Source organism: Camelus dromedarius, chromosome 14 (assembly GCF_036321535.1).
Source record: "Camelus dromedarius isolate mCamDro1 chromosome 14, mCamDro1.pat, whole genome shotgun sequence".
Taxonomy (NCBI): domain Eukaryota; kingdom Metazoa; phylum Chordata; class Mammalia; order Artiodactyla; family Camelidae; genus Camelus; species Camelus dromedarius.
The window spans coordinates 44,315,277-44,340,884 of NC_087449.1; the positions used below are offsets into that span (position 1 = coordinate 44,315,277).

At 47.0% G+C, this 25,608-nt stretch overlaps 2 protein-coding genes across 3 annotated transcripts; one reads left to right on the forward strand and one right to left on the reverse strand.

Moving 5' to 3' along the window:
- Positions 1–447: 447 nt before the first annotated feature.
- Positions 448–13,230, reverse strand: CDCA8 (cell division cycle associated 8). The gene is made up of 11 exons (XM_010977502.3): positions 13,125–13,230; positions 12,851–12,963; positions 12,581–12,709; positions 10,723–10,763; positions 9,394–9,466; positions 7,533–7,615; positions 6,040–6,104; positions 5,032–5,127; positions 3,776–3,902; positions 2,951–3,037; positions 448–1,785 (listed from the first exon to the last, which is right to left on the reverse strand). The coding sequence occupies exons 2-11, from the start codon at positions 12,945–12,947 to the stop codon at positions 1,741–1,743; spliced, it is 843 nt and encodes a 280-aa protein (XP_010975804.1). The 5' UTR covers positions 12,948–12,963; positions 13,125–13,230; the 3' UTR covers positions 448–1,740.
- Positions 13,231–13,401: 171 nt separating this feature from the next.
- On the forward strand, positions 13,402–21,006 carry AIRIM (AFG2 interacting ribosome maturation factor). 2 transcript variants are annotated; one of them, XM_010977504.3, is made up of 5 exons: positions 13,402–13,664; positions 13,861–14,138; positions 16,226–16,405; positions 18,348–18,466; positions 18,640–21,006. In XM_010977504.3, exons 2-5 carry the CDS (start codon positions 13,864–13,866, stop codon positions 18,675–18,677), a joined length of 612 nt encoding a protein of 203 aa, XP_010975806.1. In that variant the 5' UTR covers positions 13,402–13,664; positions 13,861–13,863; the 3' UTR covers positions 18,678–21,006. The 2 variants fall into 2 exon arrangements, with proteins under 2 accessions (XP_010975806.1, XP_031320660.1); XM_031464800.2 differs by lacking the exon at positions 13,402–13,664 and having other exon boundaries at positions 13,864–14,138; positions 18,344–18,466.
- The last annotated feature ends 4,602 nt before the right edge of the window (positions 21,007–25,608 follow it).

Consider the following 25,608-nt stretch of genomic DNA (forward strand, 5'->3'; position numbering starts at 1 on the left):
ATCCCTCAGTCTAGCAAGGGACGCATTTAGGAAACATGACAGGACAGTGTGATCAGGGCAACAATAGGAGTGAGCACTGGGTGGCCAGGGAGTGTGGAGAAGGATGCTGCCTCCTCTCAGGAGCAGTAAACCAAGGAAGGCTTCTTGGGGGAGGCAACATTCGGTGGCAGTGCCATTCCCTGAGATGATAGACCACATAAGGAGAGGAGGGGGCAGGCTGAGCAGGATGTGAGGGAAGGTGGGAAATGACAAGTTCGATTTTGGACCGAGATGAAATGTATGCCCCATCTTCAGATATTAGAGAGATTCTGCCTGAAGTAAAGGTTTTCAAATCTTCTGAGGAAAGTAGCTGTTCAAAGACCACCCACCCACCCTTCTCCAACAGCTTCAGCTCCACAACTGTCTAGTCTGAGCAGCACAGCTTGGAGGTGACAGGCAGGCTGAATATCAATTAAAAGCAAACCCACAATTTATTGAAAACAGGTACCTTTCAGTAGCTCTGATTAGAATAAATCCGCTTACAGATAGCATTACTCAGGCAAACAATATGTACAAAAGTCTCAGGAAAGAGAGAATAAAACAACTTGGAAAGAACACGACTTGAACAGGACTGGATTACTAGAATGGTTATGTAGCAGAATACAACAGAATACAACAAAGAGCCACACACGGAACACGGCGCTCTCAAGCTTGGGGTGGGAACTCAGCTCCCACATTCTTGGACCACGTGCCATGGTTCTTTGGGGCAGAGGTGCTGGCTGGAATGCAGCGAGCTTGTTGCCCACATAACAGCCCGCGCCAGGGCAGAGGCCCCTAGGTGAGCTACACCCGCTCCCGTGGTGGACCTAAGAGAGAAGCGCTTTCTGCGAAGTCTACAAACCTGAAGGGACCACTGGACCACGGAGAGCTTAGAGCCCCTCTGCGGCCAGTCATGTAAAAACCCCAGGCTAGTCTAAGCCCTGGATTCCTTTATCCAGATTCCCACTAACTGGAGAGGTAGAGGAGCAAGACAGGGAAACTGCCTCCAAACCAATTTTTGGTCTTTGTTAAACAGGGAAAATAAAAAATACTATTCCACAAGTCAGCCTGAAACAAAACTACTGGTCATGGCGGGTGGAAGAGTCCAGGGCCCCGTCAGTACCCAGCACAGGAGGAAGGAAGGGCTGGGCGAGGGAGGGGGGAGGTGTCCTGCAGGGGTCACTGCTGTGACAGGTCCTGGCCCCATGTGCAGAGTCCCTCCCAGCTTCCTGGCGCCGCCCTCTCATGGAGCTCACCTCTCTGAGCCTAAAGTTCCCAGCATCAAGCAAACAGAGCGGAAACACCAGCTGCAGAGGGCTCTCTGATGAGGGTGAGCAGGCAGTCTTCCAGAGGACGCGAGGCTCCTCCACGCGGCCCCCACCGGAGCTAGGGTAGGGCAAAGAGGACGTGGAGTTCTAGGAGGCAGGGGGGCAGCTCCGAGAGCAGGAAGGAGAATCCAGCCGGGAGGATGGCAGGAAGTTTGGGCTGCAGGGACGCAGAGGCAGTGTCTTTGTCACCTGGGTTGGGAGGTGTCAGTAGCAAAGTTGTATCTAACTGAGCAAGAACAGTGTCTCCCTGCTTCCTGAATTCTCCAAGAGGAACACTTGTGCTCTGGAACTTCACACTCAAACAATAAGCCCAAAGAGAACAGGTCCCTTGAGGGTCCCAGAAGTGCCCAGTGAAGATCTGTCCTGTCAATTTTGGCTTCTTGGAATGGCACCCTCATTTGTGAGTCCGAATGCTGCTGCAGATTTGAGCAAGACGGCTCTGAAAGAAAAAGGAGAGAGGTCATTTACAGGAGACGGTGCCAGGCACACTGGCCCAGGGAGCCACTCAGTCTGCTCAGGTAGCACTGGATTTGGGGTCAGGCAGGTCTGAGTGAATCTCAGCCCTCTGTTCTCTATTTGTAACACAAACCAATTAACCTTTCTGAATCTCCACTTCTCACCTGAACAAAGGTGCAAAATAACATCTCAAATGAGCCAGTGAAGGTAGAATTTGAAAACAGTATGCTGTCAGTCCAGTTAATGATGGGTGTCAGCAGGTTTGTGGCTGGGTGTGTGTGATCTCTGCACTGGTCCTGCATTCTGTAGGACAAGTCTGGGAAAGCAGCTCCACCCTTGCCCCCTTCCTGGGATGTACCTTTCACCTCCCCCGCCCCCCTGCAGAGGATGCCACAGCTGTCAAATTTGCACCAAGCGCTCCTGTCCGCCACCGGAGACCATGCCGACGGGACCAGCGAGCCCTGTCTGACCAAAGCCAAGCCGCTTCAACACTTCTTAAGAATTTGAATGAGGACAGTCCACGTTGAACAACAGAGCCAGAGTGGCAAGTGTAGCTACCTAAAGCCACACGCAGAACCAAATTAAGGGAGAGAGAAGCAAGAGCCTTGTGGAGAAGGTTACCTGCTGAGAGGGGGGTGAGGGGCAGGAGAAGTCCCTGCTTGGGCCCTAGAGACGAGCTCTGAGGGAGCGGGCGCACCAGCGCAGGGCCTCACAAACCCGCAGCACTGGCGGTCCCCCCACTCAGAGGGCCTGGCTGGTCAGCACTTTCTCTGATTCTGTGGGATTCCTTGTAACAAGCCCCTTGCCCTGTTCCTAAACTTCTGTGAAGAAGTTTCAGTTCCTGGGGGTCAATGGCGCCCTAACATACAGGCACTGACTGCCTGAATGAGGCAGAACTTAGGCAGAATTTTGATCCTGTTGTGGAACTTCTATGGCAGGCACTCCGGGATGGATCAAAACACAACATCAGTTTAGGGACAGAACTGCTGCCAGGCAAGCAGGTTAACAGTCAAAATCCCTTGGCGGAAAGAAGACCACACAGTTGTAAATGTAAAGCACTAGCCCAGACCCAAAAGGCAATCCTAAGAACAGCTAAACCCAGAAGGTGACTGGAGGCATCCTAGTGCGGAGATGAACACAAGACTTACGGAGAGCTTCTTAATGTTTCCCAGCGCCTCTGGATCCAGCTGCGCGATATCAATCCTCTGCAAGTCACTGGCCAATAACCGCATGCTCTGTGTGGAGGGGAAAGGGTTAAACTGGCACGTGTCCCAGGGCAGGAATCTCCACCCAGCAGCCCAGTGTGTCCTGGGGGTCCACCTGATGTCCTGCCCTTGTGGTGGGGGGTGACCAAGCAGACAAGAGGGGGATTAGCCCTAAGGAGACAGTGACTTAGAATTGAGCCAGTGGCTGGATCTGCCAGACATCAGCTTAGAAATGCCCTGCAGACCTCATCTGAGATAAACCATCCCTCCCCCACAAGAGGTGAGGTCAGCAACTTGCTCTGCTCAGCCTGCTTCAGACCCCCTCGAAGGTATACAAGATGGAAGACACAGCTCACACTCCCCTTTCTAGGCTAAACACACACCTCATAGTGCCTTCCTCTGCCCTGCCTTTAGTATCTCCATTACTGCACTCATCTCATGATGTTATGGTTAATTGGGAGCCTATCTTGACTGCTGAACTGCTTCTCAAAGGCAGGAATGTCTTCTATACTTCTTCAAACTGCTACCAGACAGGTGGGCAAATGTGCATGATGAACAAATGGAACCCAGAGCTGGGCAAGGATCTTCCCAGTCTGGAGCTCTAACCTGGGAGGGGAAACTGGGTTCTGAGTCCTACAGAACTGTGGAGATCAGGATCCATGCAACCAGAAGGACTCTGGGTTCTGGAGGAGAAGTGGGTGATGGACAAGAAAGAAAAATGCTGAGTAAGCAGCACACTGTGGCCTGACTTCCCTCTGGAACACTTACCTCTCCGCCTCCCACTGGCACGGTGAGGAAAATCTCTTTGCTGTCGGCAAGAGGGCTGCCATTCAGGGAAATATTGTAAATCCGCTCTCTGGCTGCTGGAGTACGTAGGCCTGGGGTCTTGAAGACCCTAGAAAGTGGGAAAATCTCTGTAAGGATGGCTTGGCAGATTGAATGACACCAGGCGCTATGAGCCCTTCCAAACCCCATCTGGCCTCAAGCAGCAATTTTCAAATCACATTTCTAAGAAGGCGAGTTCTAAATTTAGGGTTAAAAAGCAGTAATGACTACACACAGCTGGAGAGAGGAGGTTGTAATTATCAAACATACATCTAGTGAAGTCAGTTCTTATCCATGTAAATTTTAGGTCCAAAGCTCCATATGGATGCCAGTCATCCATCCATCCATCCATCCATCCACAAGGCCAGAAATAAACTGTGGTTAATGTATGTCCAAGAGCGGATAAGTGCTTCCATCAAGAGGAATTTGCCAGGGTCAAAGGAGGATGATTCAGAGATTACATCATTATATTAATTCCCAAACTGACTTTCTCAAGACCTTTAAAATGTTGCCATCTGTTTTCCCCTAAATGTCCTTTGCTATATGCTCATGGGGAAAAACAAACAGTTAAGGGAGAGTGAGAATTAGAAGTAGAAGGTAAGTCTTTCTCACTCTCCCCACCCCAGATAAGCACTCTCAGCTCCTTATGCATCCTTCTAGACACTTCTGTCAAAAGGGACCATCCAGGACACGCTGTTCTGCCACCTGTTCGGAGATGCTCCTGCTCATGAAGCTCTTTCCCATCAGCACATGCAGATCCACCTACTTTTTAATGGCCATCAGCACTTCCTGTCTAGGTGACTAGCCCTATGGAAGGGATTAATTTACAATACAAGAACATCCTTGTTTATATTAGTCTCCCAAAAGGTGGTGTTAGTTTTCACTCCTATCAAGGGTATGGGAGAGTATCTGCCCATTAAAAAAGAGCTTCATCAGAATCAGAAAAGACCAAAATAGTTATTATCAGCCTCCTATCATCAGAGACAGGCTGGTCTCCTCCCTCATCAGATGAAAAAATCATTTTGTCACTGAAAACAGGTGACCTCGCACTCAGGGGAGAGGCGAACACTGGGAGGCCCAGGTGGCTCCCCTCCTCTGAGAGGGCCTCCTAGTATTTTCTTAAACACCCTTCTTTTGGATGGATGTCGAATGTTGGGCTCCCATCAAAATCCAAGTGAAGTGCTGCTCGCAGTACTCACCTTGAGTCAAATCTGGGTGTCAGGCCCGGAGTTGGTTTCACCATAGACAACTCCAGTCGGCCCACAGCTGGCGTAACAGTGGTACAATGGCTTGACCTACAGGTGAGAAACAGCTATCAGAGGTGAGCCAACTCTCAGGTCCAGTGACAGCAGCTGCAGAGGCAGGTACCGCTTGGAGAGCTCGGACCTGGAGGGACTGTCCTGGGCACCTAACACACATCAACTTGTGCAGCCCTTCCAGCTGCCCTGTGAGAAGCACCACTATCATCCTCATGTCCAGATGCAGAAACCCAGGCAGACTGAGTTAAGTAATTTGCCCCAGATTACACAGCCAATGAGGGCAGAGCCAGAACTCTGAACCCAGGCAGTCAGCCTCCAGAATCTGACTTCTCAATCAAGCTAACAGAACACGAGGGAAGAGACAGCCCCTCAGCAACCTACAGGCCTGTGGCTGGAGCTCTCGTCCTCTGGCCAGGCAGCTACCACAGCCCGGGGAGAAATGGGAGGGGCTCACCCCTTCCCATGCATGCCCCAGTGACTACTTTCCTGAGCTGGCTGAGATGCAGATCCCCTCCCCAACTTCCAGCATAAGCAAGCCAAGTCCATGGCGATTCATGACTTAGCAGGACCAGGAGGATCCTTTCAAGAAACTAACTACATGGAGGTGATAGCCACTTTGTGCCCGACCATGCGGTAGCTCTGTATGTGGACTGTCGGTCAACTGACTAGGCAGTGCTTACTGTGTTTCTGACTCAATCCCCCTGTTTGCATTAAAAAAAAAAAAAAAAAAAGTTGGGGAGGACAGAGAATGTGGGCAGGAAGAACTGGAGGTGGTGTTGGGTAAGCTCATGTCTACAGGCTCCTCCAGCTCGGATCCTCAAGGATCCAACGATGTTAAGCTCTGCTTAAATACGAGTCACAAAAGCCCTTTCATCACCTGTTTCTACCATGATGAACGTGGCTCTCCAATAAAACCAAAAACATATCTAAATTTGGAAAACCTGTTACCTTTTATTTTTGCTTTTTCCTTGTATGGACTGGGTTCTCTTCTTGGATGGAGGACACCTTTTAACCTGAAGTCACAATCAAATGAAACTGAGGTTACAAAAACCCCTGCAAGGAAAGGTAAGGCAGAGGGGTACCAGCTCTGGGAAAGAAATCTAATACTGAACATCAGAAGGTCTATCTCAGAGAATCCCGTGACTTAAATAATTCAGAACATAACTGAGCAATTGAGAATTTATACTGGCTGAGACTTCAAAATAGAGGATTTCGACCAAGATTAAAAACTTTGACCAAGATTAAAAGTAACACTCTTTTGAACTGAGTGCAGCCTGGTTGGTCCCCCCACCCTGCCCCACCCCCTCATAAAGTGCTGCCGTGAAGGTCACTAAGGGCATTGGGGTGCCCAGTCCAAGGAACCCTCAGCAAGTCCTCACCCTTGCTGAGTCCTCGGAGCTGCCTGCCAAGAATCACTCCTTACCTTCGGACAGTCCTCCCTTGTCTTCCAAGATCAACCCGCCTCCCCCACTTCCCTGGCTGGCCCTCTGCAGTCTGCCTCTCGAGCTGCTCTTTCTCCCTTCCCTCCCAGTGTCCATTCTCAGCCTCCCCCTCCACACTCTCCCTGCACAACCTTGACTCCCACACTGGTACAACCACCTAAAGATCTGGGAGTCGGTGTCTCTCAATCTCTTGCTTCTCCCCGAGCGCCAGGCTGAGACTTCTGTCTGGGCTGGACACCCTGGGGAAGTAGTAAACACTCAGCATATCAAATGACTGACACATGAACTGCTCCCCTTTGCCCTAAACCTCCTGTGCCCCTACATCCCATCAGATGGCAGTTGCCTAAGCTAGAAGCTACTCAGTTGCCTCTGGTCCCTCCTTTCCTCCAGCAATCTTGCCCACTCTTCCTTGTAAACTTATTCCGAAGCCATTCCTTTTCTTTCTATACAGTTAGTGTCTCAGTTCAAGAATTCAAGCAGCCTCACAACTGGTTTCCTTGTCTCTAGCTTTTCCCCCTCCTGTTTATCCTGAATACCGTTCTGAAATACCAATCTGGTCATGTCACTTACCATGACCTATTTCATGAAATTGCAACTTCCAAGCTGGGTGCACAAGGCTATTCATTATCTGGCCCCTGCTCTCCCCAGATTACCCTCATAGCTTATGTCCCAGCCATACTGAACTGCTTCCTGTTCCTTAAACGGGCACGTTCATACCTCTTCCTGGAATGCCCTTCCCTTTCTTCTCCAGCTGGTGAAATCTCTCTCACTGTGTCCTACGGGGGGTTGGTAGGATTTAATCGCTTCCTTTTCTACATTCCCTGCACTTTGTACACGCTTCTGTTACTGCTTTTGCTGTCAGCCATTTAAGTGGGATCTTCTCTACTAAACTGTGAGTTCATGGGGCAGGGGGCAGGGGAGAGCACACAACAACACTGTGTTTTAAGTGTTTCCTCTTCTCCTGACAGCCTCCAGCCCTGAAGCTGAGTGCCTACTTACTCGTGCAGTTTGAGGATTCTTATTTTTACTTTCTTCCTCCTCTTCTTCCATTATCATGTCATCCACTTGCATTACCTTTCGTGCTATAAGAAAGTTTTAACAGAGTGATTTTCTCATGAGAACAAACTTGTATGCATTCAACATTTCTTATAGGAAATAAAACTTAGGCAATCTTAGGCTCTAATCAAGAAATAGATGTAATATAAAGCTGACCTCAAAAAAGAGGGTTTAGACAAAGGAAACTAACAAGAGTGGTTAAGAAGCCCCGTGTAATGCCTTGTATGGGCAGCCCAGTATTCTGGTTAAGAGCACAGACCCTGGAGTCAGACGGCCTTGAGCCTGAGGCCTGGCCCTGCCACTCACTAGGTCACATGGCTTTCGTGGTGATGCCTCACTTTACCTCATTTATAAAAGGGAAGAGTCACTTTATAGGGATATTATGAGACCTAGAATGTATGCTCCATAAAAACAGGGTCTTTGTTATTTATTCCTGTATCCCCAAACCTAGAATTGTGCTTACAAGTGTTTATTAAGTATTTATAGGATGGATGAATGTTAAGTCCTTTGGATGGTACTTGAACACACATTATAATAAGTATTACTACTTATTACAACTGTCATCTTAGGAGGAAGAGGAATTTGAGGGATGTTTAAGATGGATAATTCCAGAGGAGATAATACCAATTTTTAATATTTAAGGGGTTGTCATAGAGAAGAGAAGACAGCTCTATGGGACCCCAAAGGGCAGGACCATATAAATATGGAGAAAGCACAAGGAACTTTTGATTCAAAATTAGAACAAATGTTCTAACCACCATAGTGATAAAAGGTGGAGTGTCTCATTGCAAAATATGTACAACCATGGGCTAGAAAATCCCAAGCAGGGATTCAACAGAGAAATTCCATAGAGAAATTTAACTGTGAGAGGAGAGATTAGACTAAATGACTTTTAAGCTTTTTTTCCCCCTAAACTGACACAAGTAAGAATATATATATTATTTTTTTTTGATAGCTTACAATGTAACTGAAGTCCAGTGGTCAAGACAGCACAAAACCCATTTCTATTGTTGTTTGGCATGGGTCCTAGTGTGTTCAGGTCCCATTGGCGAAATCAGAACCCCCACCCCAGCCTGCATCCACCAAGTCAGAAAAAAAAACTGGAAATCAGAAAGCAAGCTGGAATAAGACCTGGATGGTGTTTCTGGCCCTGCCTGGTGGAAAAGGTGCCTGGTGGGCCAGCCCTGGAATTGAGGCCTCGGGTCAGGTCCATTCTCACAAAAGTTGGAATGCATTGAGCTACCAGAGCTTGATGACAACGACATCAGGTCCATAAGAGAGCCCATCCTGGCCTGAGCCTACGCTCACTAATTACAGCCTGGCTTCCCCAAAACTTTCCTTGTAGGACAGTGTTTCTCAGAGTGTGGGGCGTGTACGTGGGAGAATTTTACATGGATGGATCACTGAACTGAGTAACATGGAACTATGTGCTGAGAAAGCTGGTCCTTTCACAGCTGTCTCAGGGAGAGTCTCAGCTGGTCCTACCACGTCTTGTAACACCTCTCTAAAGCTTGCTCATCTCTCTAACTCAGGGAAGCAGGCAGGCAACAATGTTTGGTTTCCAGCAGTTTCCCATCCCCCAGTTTCACTTTAGCTCACACACTGGTCTGCAAAGTCTCATTAGTTATCAGTCCCGCATACAATTAACTGAATACAGAGGCCAAAATCAAATTTCTGGATTTACAAGACTGAGGAGCAGACACTAGAAGGAAGAGTCTCCTCCAATGAGGCCTCCCTAAGCAGCTGGCCAACAACCCTGGCCTCAGCTCTCTCAGTTCAACAAGTGGCTTTGAAAAGTACTCACTTCTAGCAGATTTCAGGGGTGTCTGAATAGCTTCTGCTGTTAGTTTGTTTATTTCTGTGATATCCAGGTCAGCCTGTGACAAACACAGCCACAAAACATTAGTTATATGCCATCAAATACAAGGAACAATATTTTAAGATTAAAAACAATTCATTTAAAAACATATTCTTTGATACATATAAAAGATTATTACATGTTTGTTGTAACACATTATAATGAACTCTCATAAGCCTACCAGTCAACCCAAGGCCTAAAACATTGCCAATAACGTGCCTCTAGCTATGTTTTTTTCCCTGTTCTTATTTCTTTTCTCTCCCCATAAGGTAACCAGTCTCCTAACTCTGTCATTCCCCAGAGATAACCACTACCATTCCATTTTCTTAAAACAAGGTTGAGTATATGTGTGTGTGTATGTATTTCTCCAAAAATGTTTATGTGCTTAGACAGTATTTAACTTGATTTTGTTCTTGACCATTCTTTGTGGTTGCAGTTAATTTGTTTTCACTGCTATATAAAGTCTCACTCTGTGACTCTATCACAATGGATTTGCCCAATCTCCTGTTTACAGTCTTTTGCTATTACAAACGCTACTACTTTAGCGAGAGGAGGGTGTAGCTCAGTGGTAGAGTGCATGCTTAGCATGCACCAGGTCCTAGGTTCAGTCCCCAGTACTACCTCGAAAAATAAATAAATAAACCTAATTACTACCCCCCCCAAAAAGAAACAATGCTGTACTTGATTTAATATAAGATGGAACAGACACTGGCTACCAAACATCTGGCCAGTGTGTCTGAGGAACTGCATATTTTATTTTATTAATTTAAATAGCTACATGTGGCTGGTGGCTATTGTAACAGGCAGTACAGATCTACCAACTCTTTATTCTGCCTCCCCATCCTACAGCCTTCAGTCCTGGTACTCATACTGGGAGGAAGGAGGAGCGATGGGATGGGGAATCCAGAGAGTCCCAAGCAAGAGGAGAGCTTCTACAGTATGAAAGGATAAAGCAATAGGCCCTTTGTTATGTAGCAGGCCAGATCACCTGTCATGACCTAAAGACTTAAAGGAACCTGGACTTTGTACTTTCCCTGAAGAGGTCAGGGCAAATTGCTGCAAGAAACCTGCCAAAAGCAGAACTGCCTCCCTTTTTAGGGCTCAAAACTATTTGTCCTTCCTGTACTCAATATTTGACAACTGTAATTTTTTCATTTGACATAGATGATGTCCCCCATGGAACATCTTCCACAGTTTGCAGCCACTGATTAAATTTTGTGGCCAGACTGAACTTAAAAACTAATCCACAGTTTAAAAATAGGACAAGTCACTTACTGTTGCTGCCTCTTCCAGGGCCCGCTTGTTTCCTCCGAGGGCTTTGAAAAGAATATTTTGTTTAGTTACTATCAGATTTTAATAATAAACCAATCTTCCCTAATACAATCAGTTATCACTCTAAAACTGGACCAGATTATGCCCTTGGCTCAACATTCAAGAAATTTTACAATCTACTCAAATCTTTCTCCAACCTCGACCCATTCCTCTCATGCCCTCTTCTAGGTTCCACCACACCAAAGTTCCTGTTATTTCCAAAGTGTGTCACTGTCTCTCATGACTCAGTGCCCTGGTACTTATTTCCTCTGCACAAAATACTCCTCTGCACCCAATGCATTTCTAATTAATCCTTCAAAACTCAGCTCGAACCCCAAACTCTGCTTATTTTTCTCTCACACAGATTGCTGCAATGTGCTGAACGGGTTGCTCACTCTCATCACACCCAACAAATGATTCAAAGCTGTTTAAGTGCCCACCCAGACATTGAACTGAATTGCTTGGTGACAGAGATAATATCCATAGCTTCTGGCCAAAATATGTCATACAGCAGGTATGTAGTAAATGTGTGTTGAATGATGAGATATTTGTAAGATTTAAACGTAGAATAAAAACTTAGGTTAGATCCTCCAGCTGGAAATACTAATAGTATCCTGCATAATAGTTAAGAACTCAGGCTCTGGAACCAGAATGCCTGGGTTCAAGTAGATTCTGACACTAATGAACTTATGAGACCTTGATAATCTTGTCATCTATAAAACAGGAATAATATTAATAATTAACACGGTTCTTATGATAAAATTAGTTAATATATGTAAAACACTTGGTACAACGCTTGTCTGGCAGAGGAAGCACTATATAAACGTGCTTACTGACCACTACTCTATTCTCTTTCGTAGTACTTATAGTTTTAATTATACAATCACGTCCAAATACTTCACATGATCCTTCTCTACTAAATTCTAAGTTCCTGGGGCAAGGACAATGTCTGTTTTATTTCCCAGTGCATCTTTAGCACCTAGCATTGTGATTAACATAGGTTCAATGAACATTTGCAGAAATGCACAAATAAATTAATAAGTAAAAGGGAAAGTCAAAAGGGTCATTAAATGTCTACTATGTGAGTAGAACATGCATTTTCTATTCAGGAAGGAGACTACACACTGAGTAATTAGCAATAAGGCAAATAGTCACAGAAAAGGTAACGCAGCAGAAAGGACAGCCTCTTGCGTTTCCTTGGACATTTATCAAAGGAGTGGGGAAAAGGCTGGGATTTTCCTCTTGCCAGGAAGATTCTTGAGTCCTTGCACTTTGCAATTTCATTTGTCCATTTTTAAATTGGCAATTCCCATAAGCTGCAGAAAGAGCTTCTTGAGGTTATCCTTCCGTCTGAGCTCTGGTAATAAACCAAGTTATTCATTCATTCTTTTTTTTTAACGGTTGGATAAAAAAATTAAAGAAAAAAAGTACTTCCTGACACAAGAAATCAATGTGAAATTCACATTTCAGTGTGCACATAAGTAAATTTTTTTTGGAATACAGCCACGCCCATTTATTACAGCTGTTTTAGAACTGTACACAGCAAAGATGAGTAGTTGCAACAGAGAACCCTCTGGCCCACAAAGCCTACAATATTTACTATCTGGTCCTTTAGAGAAAACATTTGCCTACTGCAGAGGCGGATAAAGGTAAGAGCTATGGAAAAAAATAAAGCAGGGAGGTGAGACAGAGAGCGGAGGTAAGGGGGAGGGCTACAATTTCCTATAGCGACCATGGAGAACCAACTAAGAAGATGAAGGCTGTCATGGTAACCACAGAGGGGCTCCGGGCCCAGGCCTGGGGAAGCTCTAGCAGCTCTTACCAAAGTAGTCGAGCCAGTTCATCTCGCGCAGCGCCTTGGGGAGTCGCAGGATCTCGATGTTGTACAGGTTATCCATCTCCTTGAGGAGGTTCTGCCTGTCTGACTGAATTTGCTTGGTTCGTATTTGCACTGAGAGAGGGCAGAGCGGACAGGACACAGGTCACCCGGCAGCAAATGGGGCCTAGAATCCGTGCTGCCTGAGCCCCAACTCGCCGCCAGCACTCAGTGATTGTCCCAGATGCCCGCGACGAGGCGGGCTCCGCCCCTTACCTTCACGATCGAAGTCCTTAAGAAAGGAGGCGAGCTTTCGGCTCCGTAGCGAGTTGGTCTTGGCTCCCCGACTGCCGCCCTTCCTAGCCGGAGCCATGGCGCTTCGATGAAGGCTGCGGGGAGCGGGGTGCCGAGCCACCAGACGTCAGTGGCAGAGATGGGGAGGGAAAAGGGTCCGCGAAGGGGCGGGAGAGGGCGGAGGGCACCCAAGGGGGTTAAGAGGGGGACCCCTGCCCTTCAGGGCCTGGGCTTAAAGGATTCGCGAGGCACCCACCTGTGTGTCCCGAAACAGGGGCTGAGAAACACCAGGCTGCTTCAGGGGAGAGGGAGCGGCTCTGGGACTAACCGGACGTGCGACCGCTTCCACCAAATTCAAACTGCCACAGGCTGACCAGTGAGAAGCCGCCGTCTTAGGAGAGTCCCACGATAACCAATCACAGGGAAGCTCCGAGATCCGGCAGCCAGTCCTCACGTAGACTACAGCACCCAGAAGGCATTGCGGTTTGACGACATATTTTCGCGACTTAGTAGCAACGTTGGGGCATGCGCAGATAGGTGGCGGGGGGCATGTTGGCGGCTCTGGAAGGGCCTGAAGCATTGATTGCTTTAGCTTTAAGTTTTCCCTCTGGTTTAGGGAAAGTGACCCGCAGCCTCAAGGAGAGAAGATTCTAGCTTCGGAAGCACGGGTCGGCCTGGGGAAGCTTCAGTCTAAAACAGGAGACCGCTCTAGCCCGGACGAACCTCCGAGGGATACTTAGGAAACCCTTCCCGAGGTGGGAAGCAGGGGCCCTGCCTTCCAGAAGCCCTTCTAAAGGTAAGACAACGCCTCGCGCTAGGAACTCCTGTCGGGAGGGATAGACGGCCCTACCCGGAGAAACCCTGGTTTAGCTGCACCTCACCTGAGAACAGAAATAACTCCCACCCTTGACCCGGTACTTCCCTTGCCTACTTGGGACTCTAATGCTGGATTTTTGTTTTTTCTTTCTGGTTTTGTTTTGTTTTCCTAACAGAAGATGACTCAAGACGGGCCCTTGTTTGCTGTGCAGGAGGCCCTGAGGAAGTGCTTTCCCGTGGTGGAGGAGCAGCAGGGCCTGTGGCAGAGCACTCTTAGGGATTGCCCACCCCTCCTGACCTCCCTCAGCAACTTGGCAGAGCAGCTGCAGGCAGCACAGAATCTGCGATTTGAGGATGTGCCGTCACTGCGGGCTTTCCCAGACTTAAAGGAGCGGCTGAAACGCAAGCAGCTGGCGGCTGGTGACATTGTCCTGGACAAGTTATGGGAGAGGCTGTAAGAGGCTCAGTGACGCTCGTTCTTGGTGGAAAGATTCTTTTTTTTCTTTTTAGTATAGATAGATTTATTTGGAGAGACACGTACTCCGTAGAGTGCAAGCTGTTTCAGAAGGCAAGAGAAAGGCCACGAGGTGTGGGGGTTGGGTGCTCAGGTTAAATTAAAATTAGATACACACTCCATAGACAGAGGTAGGCCATATTTCTCAGAAGGGAGAGCTTCTTGGAGGAAAGATTTTTTTAAACGGTGTTTAGTAAGCTCGGATCAGTCAGAAGGGTGTTTTTCTCCTTACTTGAGAGTATGGTACTTGGGAGTCTGAGCCATAACTCCTTTCCACTTATTGCAATGGGACCTCTGTCAAAAAGCCATTTTCTGGCATTTCCCTTGTTAGGCCAGGCATGGCAGTCGTGGACTTGGTAAAAGTTACCAAAGCAGAATGGAAGAGCAATGGAGAAAACTTATTAACCCTCGTTTACAGTTTTTCTTTCATAAAAAGCAGCATGAAGCTATAGGTGCCAGAGCTAAGGGTTTTACACATATTATCTCATAAAATATTTTCAACACCTCTGTGACTTAACCTCACTTAATCCCATTCTTCAGGTGAGGAAACTAAGGCTCAAGCAGATTGCCTGTGGTCACACAGTTAATAAATAGGAAAGCTGGGATTCTAACGCAAGTGTGTCTGACACCAAGGCCAGAGCTCTTAACCACCACTTTGTTCCGCTGTACATTGGTGTCTTTGTGCCAGGAGCAGCACCTCTCTGGGGTCTTATCATGCCTACTGTTAGGCTCTCTAGCTTAGAGTTATAGGTATTTGAGGATAGAAAAGAGACAGGGCATATATAGTCTCTCCTTGACCAGGATAAAAGAAGGTCCTAGTGTATAGAGTCTGTTTCCATAGCCTAATAGAAAACTGTCAAAGATGAGGGCCTTCTTTGTATTCATCTGTACAAAAAACACTCATTAAACATCTATGGGATGCCAAGCACGGGTGCTGGGAATACTACAGTGAACCAGACTTAGTTCCTTAGTTGAGTAGAAGAGATTGTCAATTAAATTATGTCATGGAATGTTCTAAGATAGTGAACTTTTGTTGCAGTTGATTAGCCACTTGTGTGTGGGTATTGGGCTGTCATTTTCAGTCTGTTTTTAAATTGTGAGTCACAGTCATTTTTGAAAGCTGCAATTCTATGCTTGGGAATGCCTTGCCCTTTGGGACATTGTAGCCTTCATCTTGGTGGCTGGGCCCCTTCGAGTTACCAGTGGAATAATAACAATTTCCCATAGCCAGGCACTTCCCTAAGCACTTAATATGCATTACTGCATTTAATCATCACAAAGTCCTGTTCATTCATTCATTCATTCATTCATCAGACAAGTGTTTGTTGTCCTGTGCCAGTCTCGATGTTCCAGGTACTCAGGATGCACAGTGAATAAAATTTAGAGACCATTTTTATCTGTGATTGAGGATGAGTAACTTCCGTAAAATCCACAGTAGTCTTTGTGCATCAAGAGCCCAAACTTCACCCATTCAAGAATTCACTTAAATGAGGCGAAGTGGCATGTGAAGAGTACTGTTCTGATGCATCAGTTGCCTCTTGCTAATTCCCTTTCACGTACATGGCAAGGGACTGTGTGAGCATCTTCTCTTCTTGTATGGCTTTATGGCAGCCCCAGAAATGCCGCTTGGTCTTTACTTTCTTTGGCAGCTGGGCTCATCACACAGCTTTGAGAGCCATTTATTTCAGCCTTCCCCTCTTTAAGTCAGTTCTTAATTCTTGAGCCACCCCTACCTCCAAGGCACCACCACCAATCTCCCTAGAGCAGTGGGTCTCATTTGGAAGCAGTTTTCTCCATTGGGACGTCTGGCCACTTCTGTAGACATTACTGATTGTCACTACTTGGGAGAAGGGTGGGGACATGTCATCAAGTGGGTAGAGACCAGGGATGCTGCTGGACATCTTACAACCCAGAAGGCAGCCCTCCACCACAGAGAATCTGGTCCAAAATGTCCATAGTGCTGAGGGTGAGGGACCCCGCCTTAGGTCTTTCTCATGATATTGCCTAAATCCGACTCTTTACTGCAGAGACGCCCTCCTCAAGGTGCGTGATGTGGTCAGCAGCCACGTGGAACGCGTGCTTCAGATCTACGAGCAGCATGCAGACGCCCTCGGCGTGGACGCTGTCCTGCAGGCTTCAGCCACGAGCCCCTCCGTGGCTGAAATGTTGGAGTGGTTGCAAGATATCGAGAGACATTATCGAAATTCGTATCCTTTGCAAACATTTCAGGTCGTCCCAGAGCTATTCCAGGAAGTCTTTTTAATTTCAGTTTTCACAAAATATATAGTATGGGTCATTTCTCTTTGGTTGCTGAACTTGGATTCTTCCTGCATTCCTTTGTACAGTCATTCCTCAACTCATTTATTGAGTAGCTGCTATTTGCCAGGCATTGTTCTAGGTGCTAGGAGATGGGCGTTAGAAAAAGGAAGATGTATAAAATATCAGGTGATGATTAATGCCATGCAGGAAAACAAAGCATGGAGTGGGGAAAGTAAGAGGTGAAGGGTGCGCTTGTGATTTTAAATAGGGTGGGCAGGGCAGGCCTTGGTGAGAAAGTGGTATTTGAGAAAAGACCTGAAAAGGGTGAGCGAGAGAACCGTGTGTTTATTTGAGGGAAGATTGTCCCAGGCAGAAGAAATACCAAGGGCAAAGGCCCTGATGTGAGAGTGAGCCCTGTATGTTCAGGAAATAGCAGGGCGGGGAGTGGGGTGTCTAACAGGAGATGCGGTCAGACAGACGGGGCTAGACCTGGTAGGGCCTCTGAGGTCTTTGAAAGGATTTTAGCTTTTACTCTGAGTGAGATGGAAAGCTATAGGAGGTTCCGAGTAGAGGAGTAACCTGGACAGACCTGTTTTCCGTAGAATCGCCCAGCTGTGTTCTGAGGGAAGTTTTGCGTGGATGCAGAAAGGCCCGTTAGTTGGAGTCCTCTCACCTTCTTCTATGTTTCTTGCCTGATACCCACATCCTTCCTCTGGCTGAGGTTTCTGCCTTCGTTTGAATCACTCCCAAACCCAGCCTTTACTCTTGCCCCTCTTCTTGATTTTCCGTTTCCTGCAGGTGCCGCCAACTGGAACCTCACAGAATTGCAAGCGCAGATGGAGAACTGAACTCTGTCCAACCCTTGCCTTCAGCTCCCTTTTCCTTCACTTGTAGAGTCAACCCCGTTTAATCACTTAGCCTGGAAATTGAAGCAGCAGCTTCCCCCTTTCCCACTCTGTTTTCTTTTTAAATTGCAACAGTGGCAGCAGCAGCAGTGGTGGCAACAGCAGTGTTGGCAGTGGGAGCAGTCGCTGTGGCCAGCATCACTGGGCGCTTGTCACATGCAGGTGGGTGCTTGTCACGTGCCAGGTGCTGTTCTGAGAACGTTTGCAAGGTCGTCTGTCATGTCCTTCCATTCTGTCTCCCTGATGCTTCTTGAATTTTCCTTCTCTGTCCCCACTGCTTCGCCCATGGTTTCTTACCTCTCACTTGGATCCTTTATCACATGTTTTTCGGTCTCTGGCTTCTTTCCCTCTAAGCCACCCCTAGTTAGCGGCCACACTCCAGAGATCTCTTCAGGAAGTGTCGTTCTGATCCTGTTGCTTGTACAGGAGTTTTCAGTAGCTTCTGTTGCTCCAAGGGTGAAAAGTGCAGGACCCCACCTTGGTCTTTGTGTTCCTGTCCCAGCTGCCCTCCCGGCTGCCTTTCCTATTACTCCACGTCATTCCATGCCAGTCACGCTGGAAGATGTACTGTCCCTGAATCCCTGAATCCATTCATGCTTCCCCACTTCTGGGCCTTGGCTTCAGCTCGTCCTACCAGCTGGAATCTCTGCTGTCCTCTAAAGGGGATGAATTCATCCTCAGCTTCACTGAGCTTTATCTTTCCTGTCATTTAGAATCTTGCTTTTCAGTTTCTGGGTTTTTCCTCACTACGGTGAGATCCCAGATGGCAGTGGCAGTGTTTCCGCCCTTTACCCCGCAGCCCGGGGCCACGTGTGTAAAGAGGGGCTCAGTAAAGATCTGTAGCGCAGGCGAGTCCTGCCCACCCGGTGAGTGTAGTGCGAGCTGCTCTTTCACGTTTCTAGCTCCCCAGAGCTCTCTCCAGAGTGTTTTCCACCTTCAGTGTATTTCACTTTCTTTTTGAAGAACTTCCTTAACTCCCAGGAAGGTACCTGAAGAGGAAGTACCTCCTGTCCTCGATCGAGTGGGGAGACTTGGGAAACATCCGAGCTTTGCCCACAGCCTGGGACCGAATTTCAGAAGACGAACACCCAGACCTTGTACGAGGTACTGGTTTGTACTCAGTCCTTCGTGTCTCCTCCCCTCCTTTCTTTCTGTGCCTCGCCTCTCTGGAAGCGGATAGAGACGCCCTCACAGTGCCTCTGTATCTTCTGTAACTCTGATGGTTCGTGCTTTCTGGTGAGGTGGTGTGCCACGTGTTTTCTCTCTTCGTGTTCCAGATATCCTATTGAATGTTTCCTTCTTCCTGGAAGAGTGAAGAAGCTGTGTGTTTCTCTGGAGACCAGGGGACACAGTTGAAGACCGACATTGCTGTACTCTGGTATTTCTAAAGATGTGTTAGCATCGCAACCTGACTCACTGGAAGTATCAGTGCCTCGAGCCGGAGGACACGCTTTTGGGAGGATTGTGCTAGATGTTTCTGATGTTGGGGCTTCTTCATACAGCTCATGGCTGAGGGTGCATGGTCTCCCCTTGCCCTTTCCTAAGGCTCAGGGGAGTGGACAGAGGCAAAGAGGCTGCAGGAAAGGTGGTGCGGTAGAACTCTGAGGGCAGAAGCAACAGCCACAGAAGTGGTAAGGAAGGAAAGGACAGGGTGGGGGTGGAGAGTGGCCCTGCCCTTGGCACCATCCAGAGCTCTGCACCTCGTTGACACCAGGTCCTGGTTTCGTGTATTTGTGTTGACACCTGACTGTTTGACAAAAGAGAAAGTGGCTTTGATGATTCAAGGAAGTAGAGGTGATGTTGATGGAAAACAGTAATTGTCCTCCAACTGAAACAGTTCCTTATCAAGACAATTCCAGTTTCCAGAGCCTGCCACCAGGGGGAGGTGGTGCTGCATGAATTACTCTGAATGCTTTGTCTTTGGAGGGGTTCCCCTATTGCTCTTGCTACCTAGGAGTAAGTAACTACGGATAGTGGGACTCCTAAAATAACAGGGGTTCTTTTTATTTTAACCAAAGCTAGCAACTGACTTGCCACAGTCCTCTGATCTGGTAGTAGCTGCATGGGCCAGAGAAGGAACACCAGCCCAGAGTCGCATGATCAGGGTTGTGTTTCTGAGGCCCAGTGCCTTTACGTGTGAGGTGGTCATGCACAGGCCAGACCTGCCAACTTCCTAGACCGATGTAAAAATATGGATCATTGGATGTGAAGGGGCTTAAAAGAATATAGATATTTTCAAAATGAAAATGACTTATTTTTATTACAAAAATGATATGTGCTTTTTAAGAAAATTGTAGAAAACATTTAAAATGTAGAAAAGTATAAAACAAGGTCCACCAGAGATATTTTGATATGTATCTTTTCAACGTCCATATTCACAATTTTTTTAACAAAAAAATAAGGTATCATTGTCTATTATTTAAGTTGTCTTTTTAAAAAAAACCCTTAATATAGTTGGCCAGTTTTTCATATTTGTGAATATAGCTCAATGCCATTATGTACCATTTTATATATTATATACCATTATATGCATGTATTATGTCTTATATTTTACATGTATTTTCCCAAAACTTCATGTTTTTCTACCTTAAGGATAATACATTCTGACTGTGAAAAATTGAACTATTACAGAAAGTGAAAATGCACATTATCCACCTACTGGATAGCTGTTTTTAATAATGTGTATATTCTTCCAGGAATTTTTTTTATCAATTCTATCACATACGTAAGAGTTGTAAATAGAACTTAACTTAAGACATTTGGGGATGGGGAGGAAAATAGCTCAGTGGTAGAGTGCATGCTTAGCATGGACTAAAAAAAAGTAAGAACTTTAAAAAAAGACATTTCAGTATCAGGTCTTATGATGTGTTCTGGGGAGAGAGGTGGAGAGCCCTAGAAAGCCTTATAGTCCAACCAGTGTTTCTCAAACTTGAATGTGCATATAAATCACTGGTATCTTGTTAAAATTTAGATTCTGATTCTGTAGGTCTGGGGTGTGGCCCTGGACTCTGCATTTCTGATGAGGTCCCAGCTGATGGTGATGATCCAAGGACCAGACTTTAAGTTGAACAGATGTAATACAATAATAGAAGTATTTGAAATAACAGAATTCCGTGGGAGTATAGAGGTGACAACTAACTGCTTGTGGGACTACTTCATGGTGACATTGACATGTGAGTCAGGCCTCGAGACTGATTTTTCTTGGACTCCGGGAGGAGTGCAGGGCGCTGAATGCACAGAGACAGTCTAAGCAAAGGCAGTGTTCGGCAAGGAATGGAAAGCTTGTACCCCTAGAACTGGGACAGACTGAGTAGTAATAGTTCAGTCTAGCAGGTCGCCAGAGCTCATAGGCGGACAGAAGTGTGGCAGGAATTGGGTCTGTGCGGGTGGACTGGAATGAATTTGTGAAGAGCCCTGAATGCCTGGCTCAGGAGTATGTATTTTGTTCTGTAAATGGGAGTTGCTTGTTGGTGTGTGCATCTGTGTGAGTATGATAAAGAGCTTTTTAAACTTCCCTCATTGAAACAAGTAATCATACTGTAAATTGATTTAAGTGTGTTTATGGTGCTAAGTAATAACTATGTATTATTGAAGTATAATTGTTCCTTCTTAGCTTCTCTTCTATTAAATTGCTATCCTTCTAATTGTTCTGTTTAAATTTAAAATTAGTTTGGTTTATTTTTTGAAGAAGTGGTACATTCACACTATACCAGATTCAAAGGGCACAAGTGTATATTCAGTGAAAAGTTCACCCCTACCATGTTACTCAGTTCCCCTCCTTGGAGGCAGCTAGTGTTAAATGTTTCCAGTGTGTCCTTCTAAAAATGTTCTTTGCCTGTATAAGTCCTGGGGTGGGTGTCCTCTGTGATAGCCCCAGTGATGCCAGCAATCCACACCCTTGTATACTCCCCTGCCCTTCAGGGTGGGCTGGCCTTACTGAGTTTCTTCTAATGAGGAGAAGATGGTAGAAGTGGTTAAACTAGGCTGTGGAAAAAGACTGTGGCTTCTGTCTTGAGTGCTGTCGCTCACTCTCTTGGGGGAATTCAGCTTCAAGGCTGTGAGGCAGCCCTGTGGAGAGCTCATGTGACAGACAGATGCCAGCCAGCAACCACAAGTGAGGTTGGAAGCAGACCCTCTCCCCGAGCTGAGCCTTCAGATGAGACCACAGCCCCAGCTAACTGCTTAGCTGGGACCTCATAGGGACCTAAGCCAAAAACAACCAGTTCAGCTGTTCCTGGATTTCCGACCCAAGGAAACTGGTAATAATCGTTTGTTCTAAGTCATTAAGTTTTGGGGTAATTTGTTCTACAGTAATAGATGAAAAATACAAGCAAGTATGTTTTTGTATTTTCTCCATAACTTTACACAGATAGTAGCATGCTACAGACCCAGTTTTATACCTCATTTTTCCCACTTTATCTTAGAGACCATTCTGTGTGAATACATAGAGCTTCAATTTTTTCTAAAACAGTTGCATAGTTTTCTGTTGTGTGGGTAACTGTTTATTTAACCAGCCCTTTACTGATGGCCATTTGGGTTCTTTCTAAAGTGAGTATCTGTTAGGTTTCAGCAACCCTCCCTTGAACTCCCACCCCTGCTCATTATGCTTTTCCTCCCCTGGAATTTTCAATTAGCTAATCCCACCCCACCCCACCCACTCACCCCCAATAAAAGAATTCTCTTGGTAGTTTTACTGGAATTGTACTAAGTTTATAAACTAATTTAGGGAGAATCGTGGTGGGACTGTCTAGCTCTCTTCCTTTAAGCATTGCCACTGGCCTGTGGATTGAGATATCAAATGTGAGTCATTTTCTCTGTTTCCTTCAGTTGGGGAAATAGACCCTTGGTAGTCAGAACCTTCTTCCCTGTTAGGGAGACAATCTGTTGGGAGAAATGAATTTATGCTTCTTTCCTGTCTCTACCCTATCTGCATTTAGAATTGACCTCAAGATTCTTCTCTCAGGTAGGGTAGGGGGTTTTCAAAGCCTGTGGGATCCTAGGCTCTGAAGAGAAGGACTTGTCCCTGCCCAGGGAGGGTCCAGGCTGTATGGTCTCTCTGACTGTAGTCAGGATGATGGGAGCTGGGTACCATCACCAACCTGTTTGAGCACTGGGTTATTTGTAATTCCTTCTCCCTGTGAGAAGGTAGGGAGAGTGCACATCTGGAGGAGCAGATTCAGGGATGAGGGGAAGGAGCTAGTGTGTTGATAACCAGCTCTGGGGAAACCCTGCAGAATTGCTAGTGACCCACACCTGGGTCCAAATCTCAGGTCAGTCTCTTACTAGCCAGGTGATTTTGGGCGAGTTGTTTCTTCTGAGTTTCAGTTTCTTTGTTCAATGAGATGATGATATCAATCCTTACAGAGTTGTAAGGCTCAAGTGGGAGGAAGTATGTGAGGGTTTTTGGTAAATTTATGAACATTTAAGGGCCTGAAATTCACTTAAGGTTTATTAGTCACCTTCCAAGTGTGTAGCTCTGGGCTACGCTCTTCAACATCTTCCTCAGCCCTTCACAAGCAATGAAACAAAAATGCTCTGAGAAACATGGTGATTTTCTCAGTGCCCACAGCTGGTAAGTGACATTGCCTGGATTCGTCCCAGGGTTTTCCAGGTTCTGGTATAAAGGGTCTTTCTTTTATATCACCATTTCCTCTCTGCCACAGAGGCAAAAGCATCCCTAATACCTCCTCAGCTGTGGCAAGAGTTGGTTTCCTTAATACTCAGCCACGCGTGGGACCTGAGTCCTCCAAACACAGCATTGAGTACAGCGCTGCCCCATCTGGCTTGGCAGGGGCACCCAAGGCTCAGGGCGCTGCAACCTTGCCAGTTACCCTCCCTTCGGATCCCATAGCCAGGAGGGCTGGAGTGAGTCGTGAGGCTGTCTGCCAGAGTCTTACACTTTTGCTGTTTATGCCAGGGGCTGGGAGGAGAAAGCCAGTCCTTCCAGGCACTCTCCCTCCTCCCCAGCATTCCTGGAAGGCACCTTCTTGGTTTCTATCGAGTGCAAAGGAGAGTCATTTTTTCTGAGACTGGTACCTGGTCCAGCACATGAGGGCTCCAGCCCCAGAGACTCTGATCCAGTACATGCGGGCAGGGGCGAGGTAGCTGTATCCTTATCAGGTACCCCCTCATTCTCTTGCAGGGTCATTATTTAAGAAATAGCCTTAATCCAGAGAAAAAACAACAGCATAGAGAGAGAGTAGAATAACCACAAAGGTCGTGCTTCCCTGGGGAAGCAACCAGCCTGAATAACTCCCTCATTGCACCTCTTCCGTTTTTGTTGCTTCCCAGCTCCTCGCTGGTTCTCAATTCCAGCAGGCATCTCAGCTCTGTTCTCCCAACCCCTCTATGCTGTTTGGAGTCGGGTAGCAGTAACTGATTTACATGGCTCCTTGCAGTCTGCCTCATCCAGATACATTCACTTAGAGACCTCCGTGTGTGCCCAGCACAGAACTAATTGCCGGTGATAGAACGATGCTTAAGGGCGAAGTGCACAGTTAGTAGGCCCGAGCAGATACATAAGCCCCTTGTGAGACCTGCTGTCATAAAAGATGTGCCAGTAATGCAGTGGCCAGAGAGCGATGGAGCCTTTCCATGGGTTTTTGTGGGAGGCAAGAAGAGAGAACCTAAGAGTAGACTTCCAGCGTCTTAAACTCAGTGAGAATCTTCCCTCTGGTCTCAAATGAAGTAAGTGACGGGGGAGGTGGTCAGCCTGGCCCGTTTGCCATCATGTGAGCAGGGAGCAGCATCTTCCCAATTCAGACATGCGGAGTAGTTCTTAATTTGCACAGAGAGCCCAGACTAATAAATCCACCACTCAATTGCAATCCCCACAGCGTGTTTGTAGGCAGCAGCTGACTTTTATCAGCTCGTTTGTTCTTTTCATATAAGCAGAGTTTTATGAGGGTCTCCTGAGCTGGCTCGTAACGCGATGAAACGTCTGCAAAACTCAACCATAAATCCCCGGCACCTGCCAAGCAGAGGATGCTGTTTTCCAGGCACATTTTGTCCAGCTGGCGGCTCTGTCCCCTTGCCCAGTTTGCATTTTTGCACTTGTCTCTTTAAACTTGGATTTGTTTTTCAGTTCTCTGCGGCCTCTTTAAAGGCAACTGAAAAATGAGGGGTAGGAAAAAGGAACTAGAAAGTTACGTCTGTGCTAAAAATTATGTCTGGCTTATGTTGCCCTGAAAGCTGGTTTTGATCCCACTGCTGAAACAGAGATCAGGCTTCCCAGCCCCACGAACCCCAGGGCCGGGGACAGGAGGATGGTGCCAACCAAGCCCGTTATTAATACTGCGATTCTTTTCTGGGCCATCACCCTTTGTACTTGCCAAAGGCTACAATCCTCGGTTGTTAGTTCTGTAAATTAAAGGAACATCTCCAGAGGCCTTTTCCCCGGATGGTCTCCAAGCATGACATCTTTTCCCAGCATTTCGAGCTCCCCCAACACAGGAAATTTAAATGCCCTCCCTCCTCCAAATAAGGCAAGACCTGGAGTCTCTGAGGATGCTGGTTGGAGGAGGTGGACTGGTTACTTGGGAAAGCCACAAACACCTTAGTGAAGCAGGCTGTTTGTCTAGGAAATGCTGTGTGGCCCAGGCTTTGCGTTCAGATTATTCACCTCTCTGTTTACAGGGTCTCTTGGTTTGGGTCAGGGCCCGTAGAAGATCCCTGGGGCTACCCATCATGGCCTCATCTTTTGCTCACTCTCCCTAGACCCCACTTCAAGGCAGCTTCCTGGGTGTGTGACCCGTGCTTACAAGGGTCCCCCAGCTTGCCCTAATGCTCTGCTGTTGCCCTCTTGAAATTCTTAATAGTTTTTGAACAAAGGCCAAGTTCTCATTTTGCACGGGGCCCTGCAAATTATGTCACTGGCCCTGCCCCACTTCCCTCTGGCCCTACTGCAAGGAGCTGCCCCAGAGCTGTGGTCAGACCCTCTGTCACCTACCAAGTCCAAGTCGGTGGAGAGCAGGTTCCTTACCTGTCAACGAGGAATCTGGCCTTGCCTCACTCCCCAGGGCTCCCATTACCTTGTCTTCTGGTTATAGCCACTCCCTATCACGTGACAGCATCTCTAAAGGCCCTGAAATGGCCTCTTCCAACCTGACTCATTAAGTGTCGTCACCTGCTCCTGGCCATGCATCACCTTCCAGAAAAGACTTGAAGTTAATGCCCTCTGCTAGGAGGAAGTGGCCTGCTCTGGTGGAGGGGCTGAGGCCTCTGCTAGAAAAAACAGCTGCTAACCC

Coding starts and splice junctions, on each gene's coding strand:
- CDCA8 (XM_010977502.3), bottom strand. CDS start 12,947: ATGGCTCCGGCTAGGAAGGGCGGCAGTCGGGGAGCCAAGACCAACTCG. Junction 7,616..9,393: donor ACCCCTGAAATCTGCTAGAA/GTGAGTACTTTT, acceptor ACTTTCTTATAG/CACGAAAGGTAATGCAAGTG. Junction 6,105..7,532: donor AGAATCCTCAAACTGCACGA/GTAAGTAGGCAC, acceptor TTGTGACTTCAG/GTTAAAAGGTGTCCTCCATC.
- AIRIM (XM_031464800.2), top strand. CDS start 13,864: ATGACTCAAGACGGGCCCTTGTTTGCTGTGCAGGAGGCCCTGAGGAAG. Junction 16,406..18,343: donor GAGAGACATTATCGAAATTC/GTATCCTTTGCA, acceptor CTTAACTCCCAG/GAAGGTACCTGAAGAGGAAG. Junction 18,467..18,639: donor ACACCCAGACCTTGTACGAG/GTACTGGTTTGT, acceptor TTCGTGTTCCAG/ATATCCTATTGAATGTTTCC.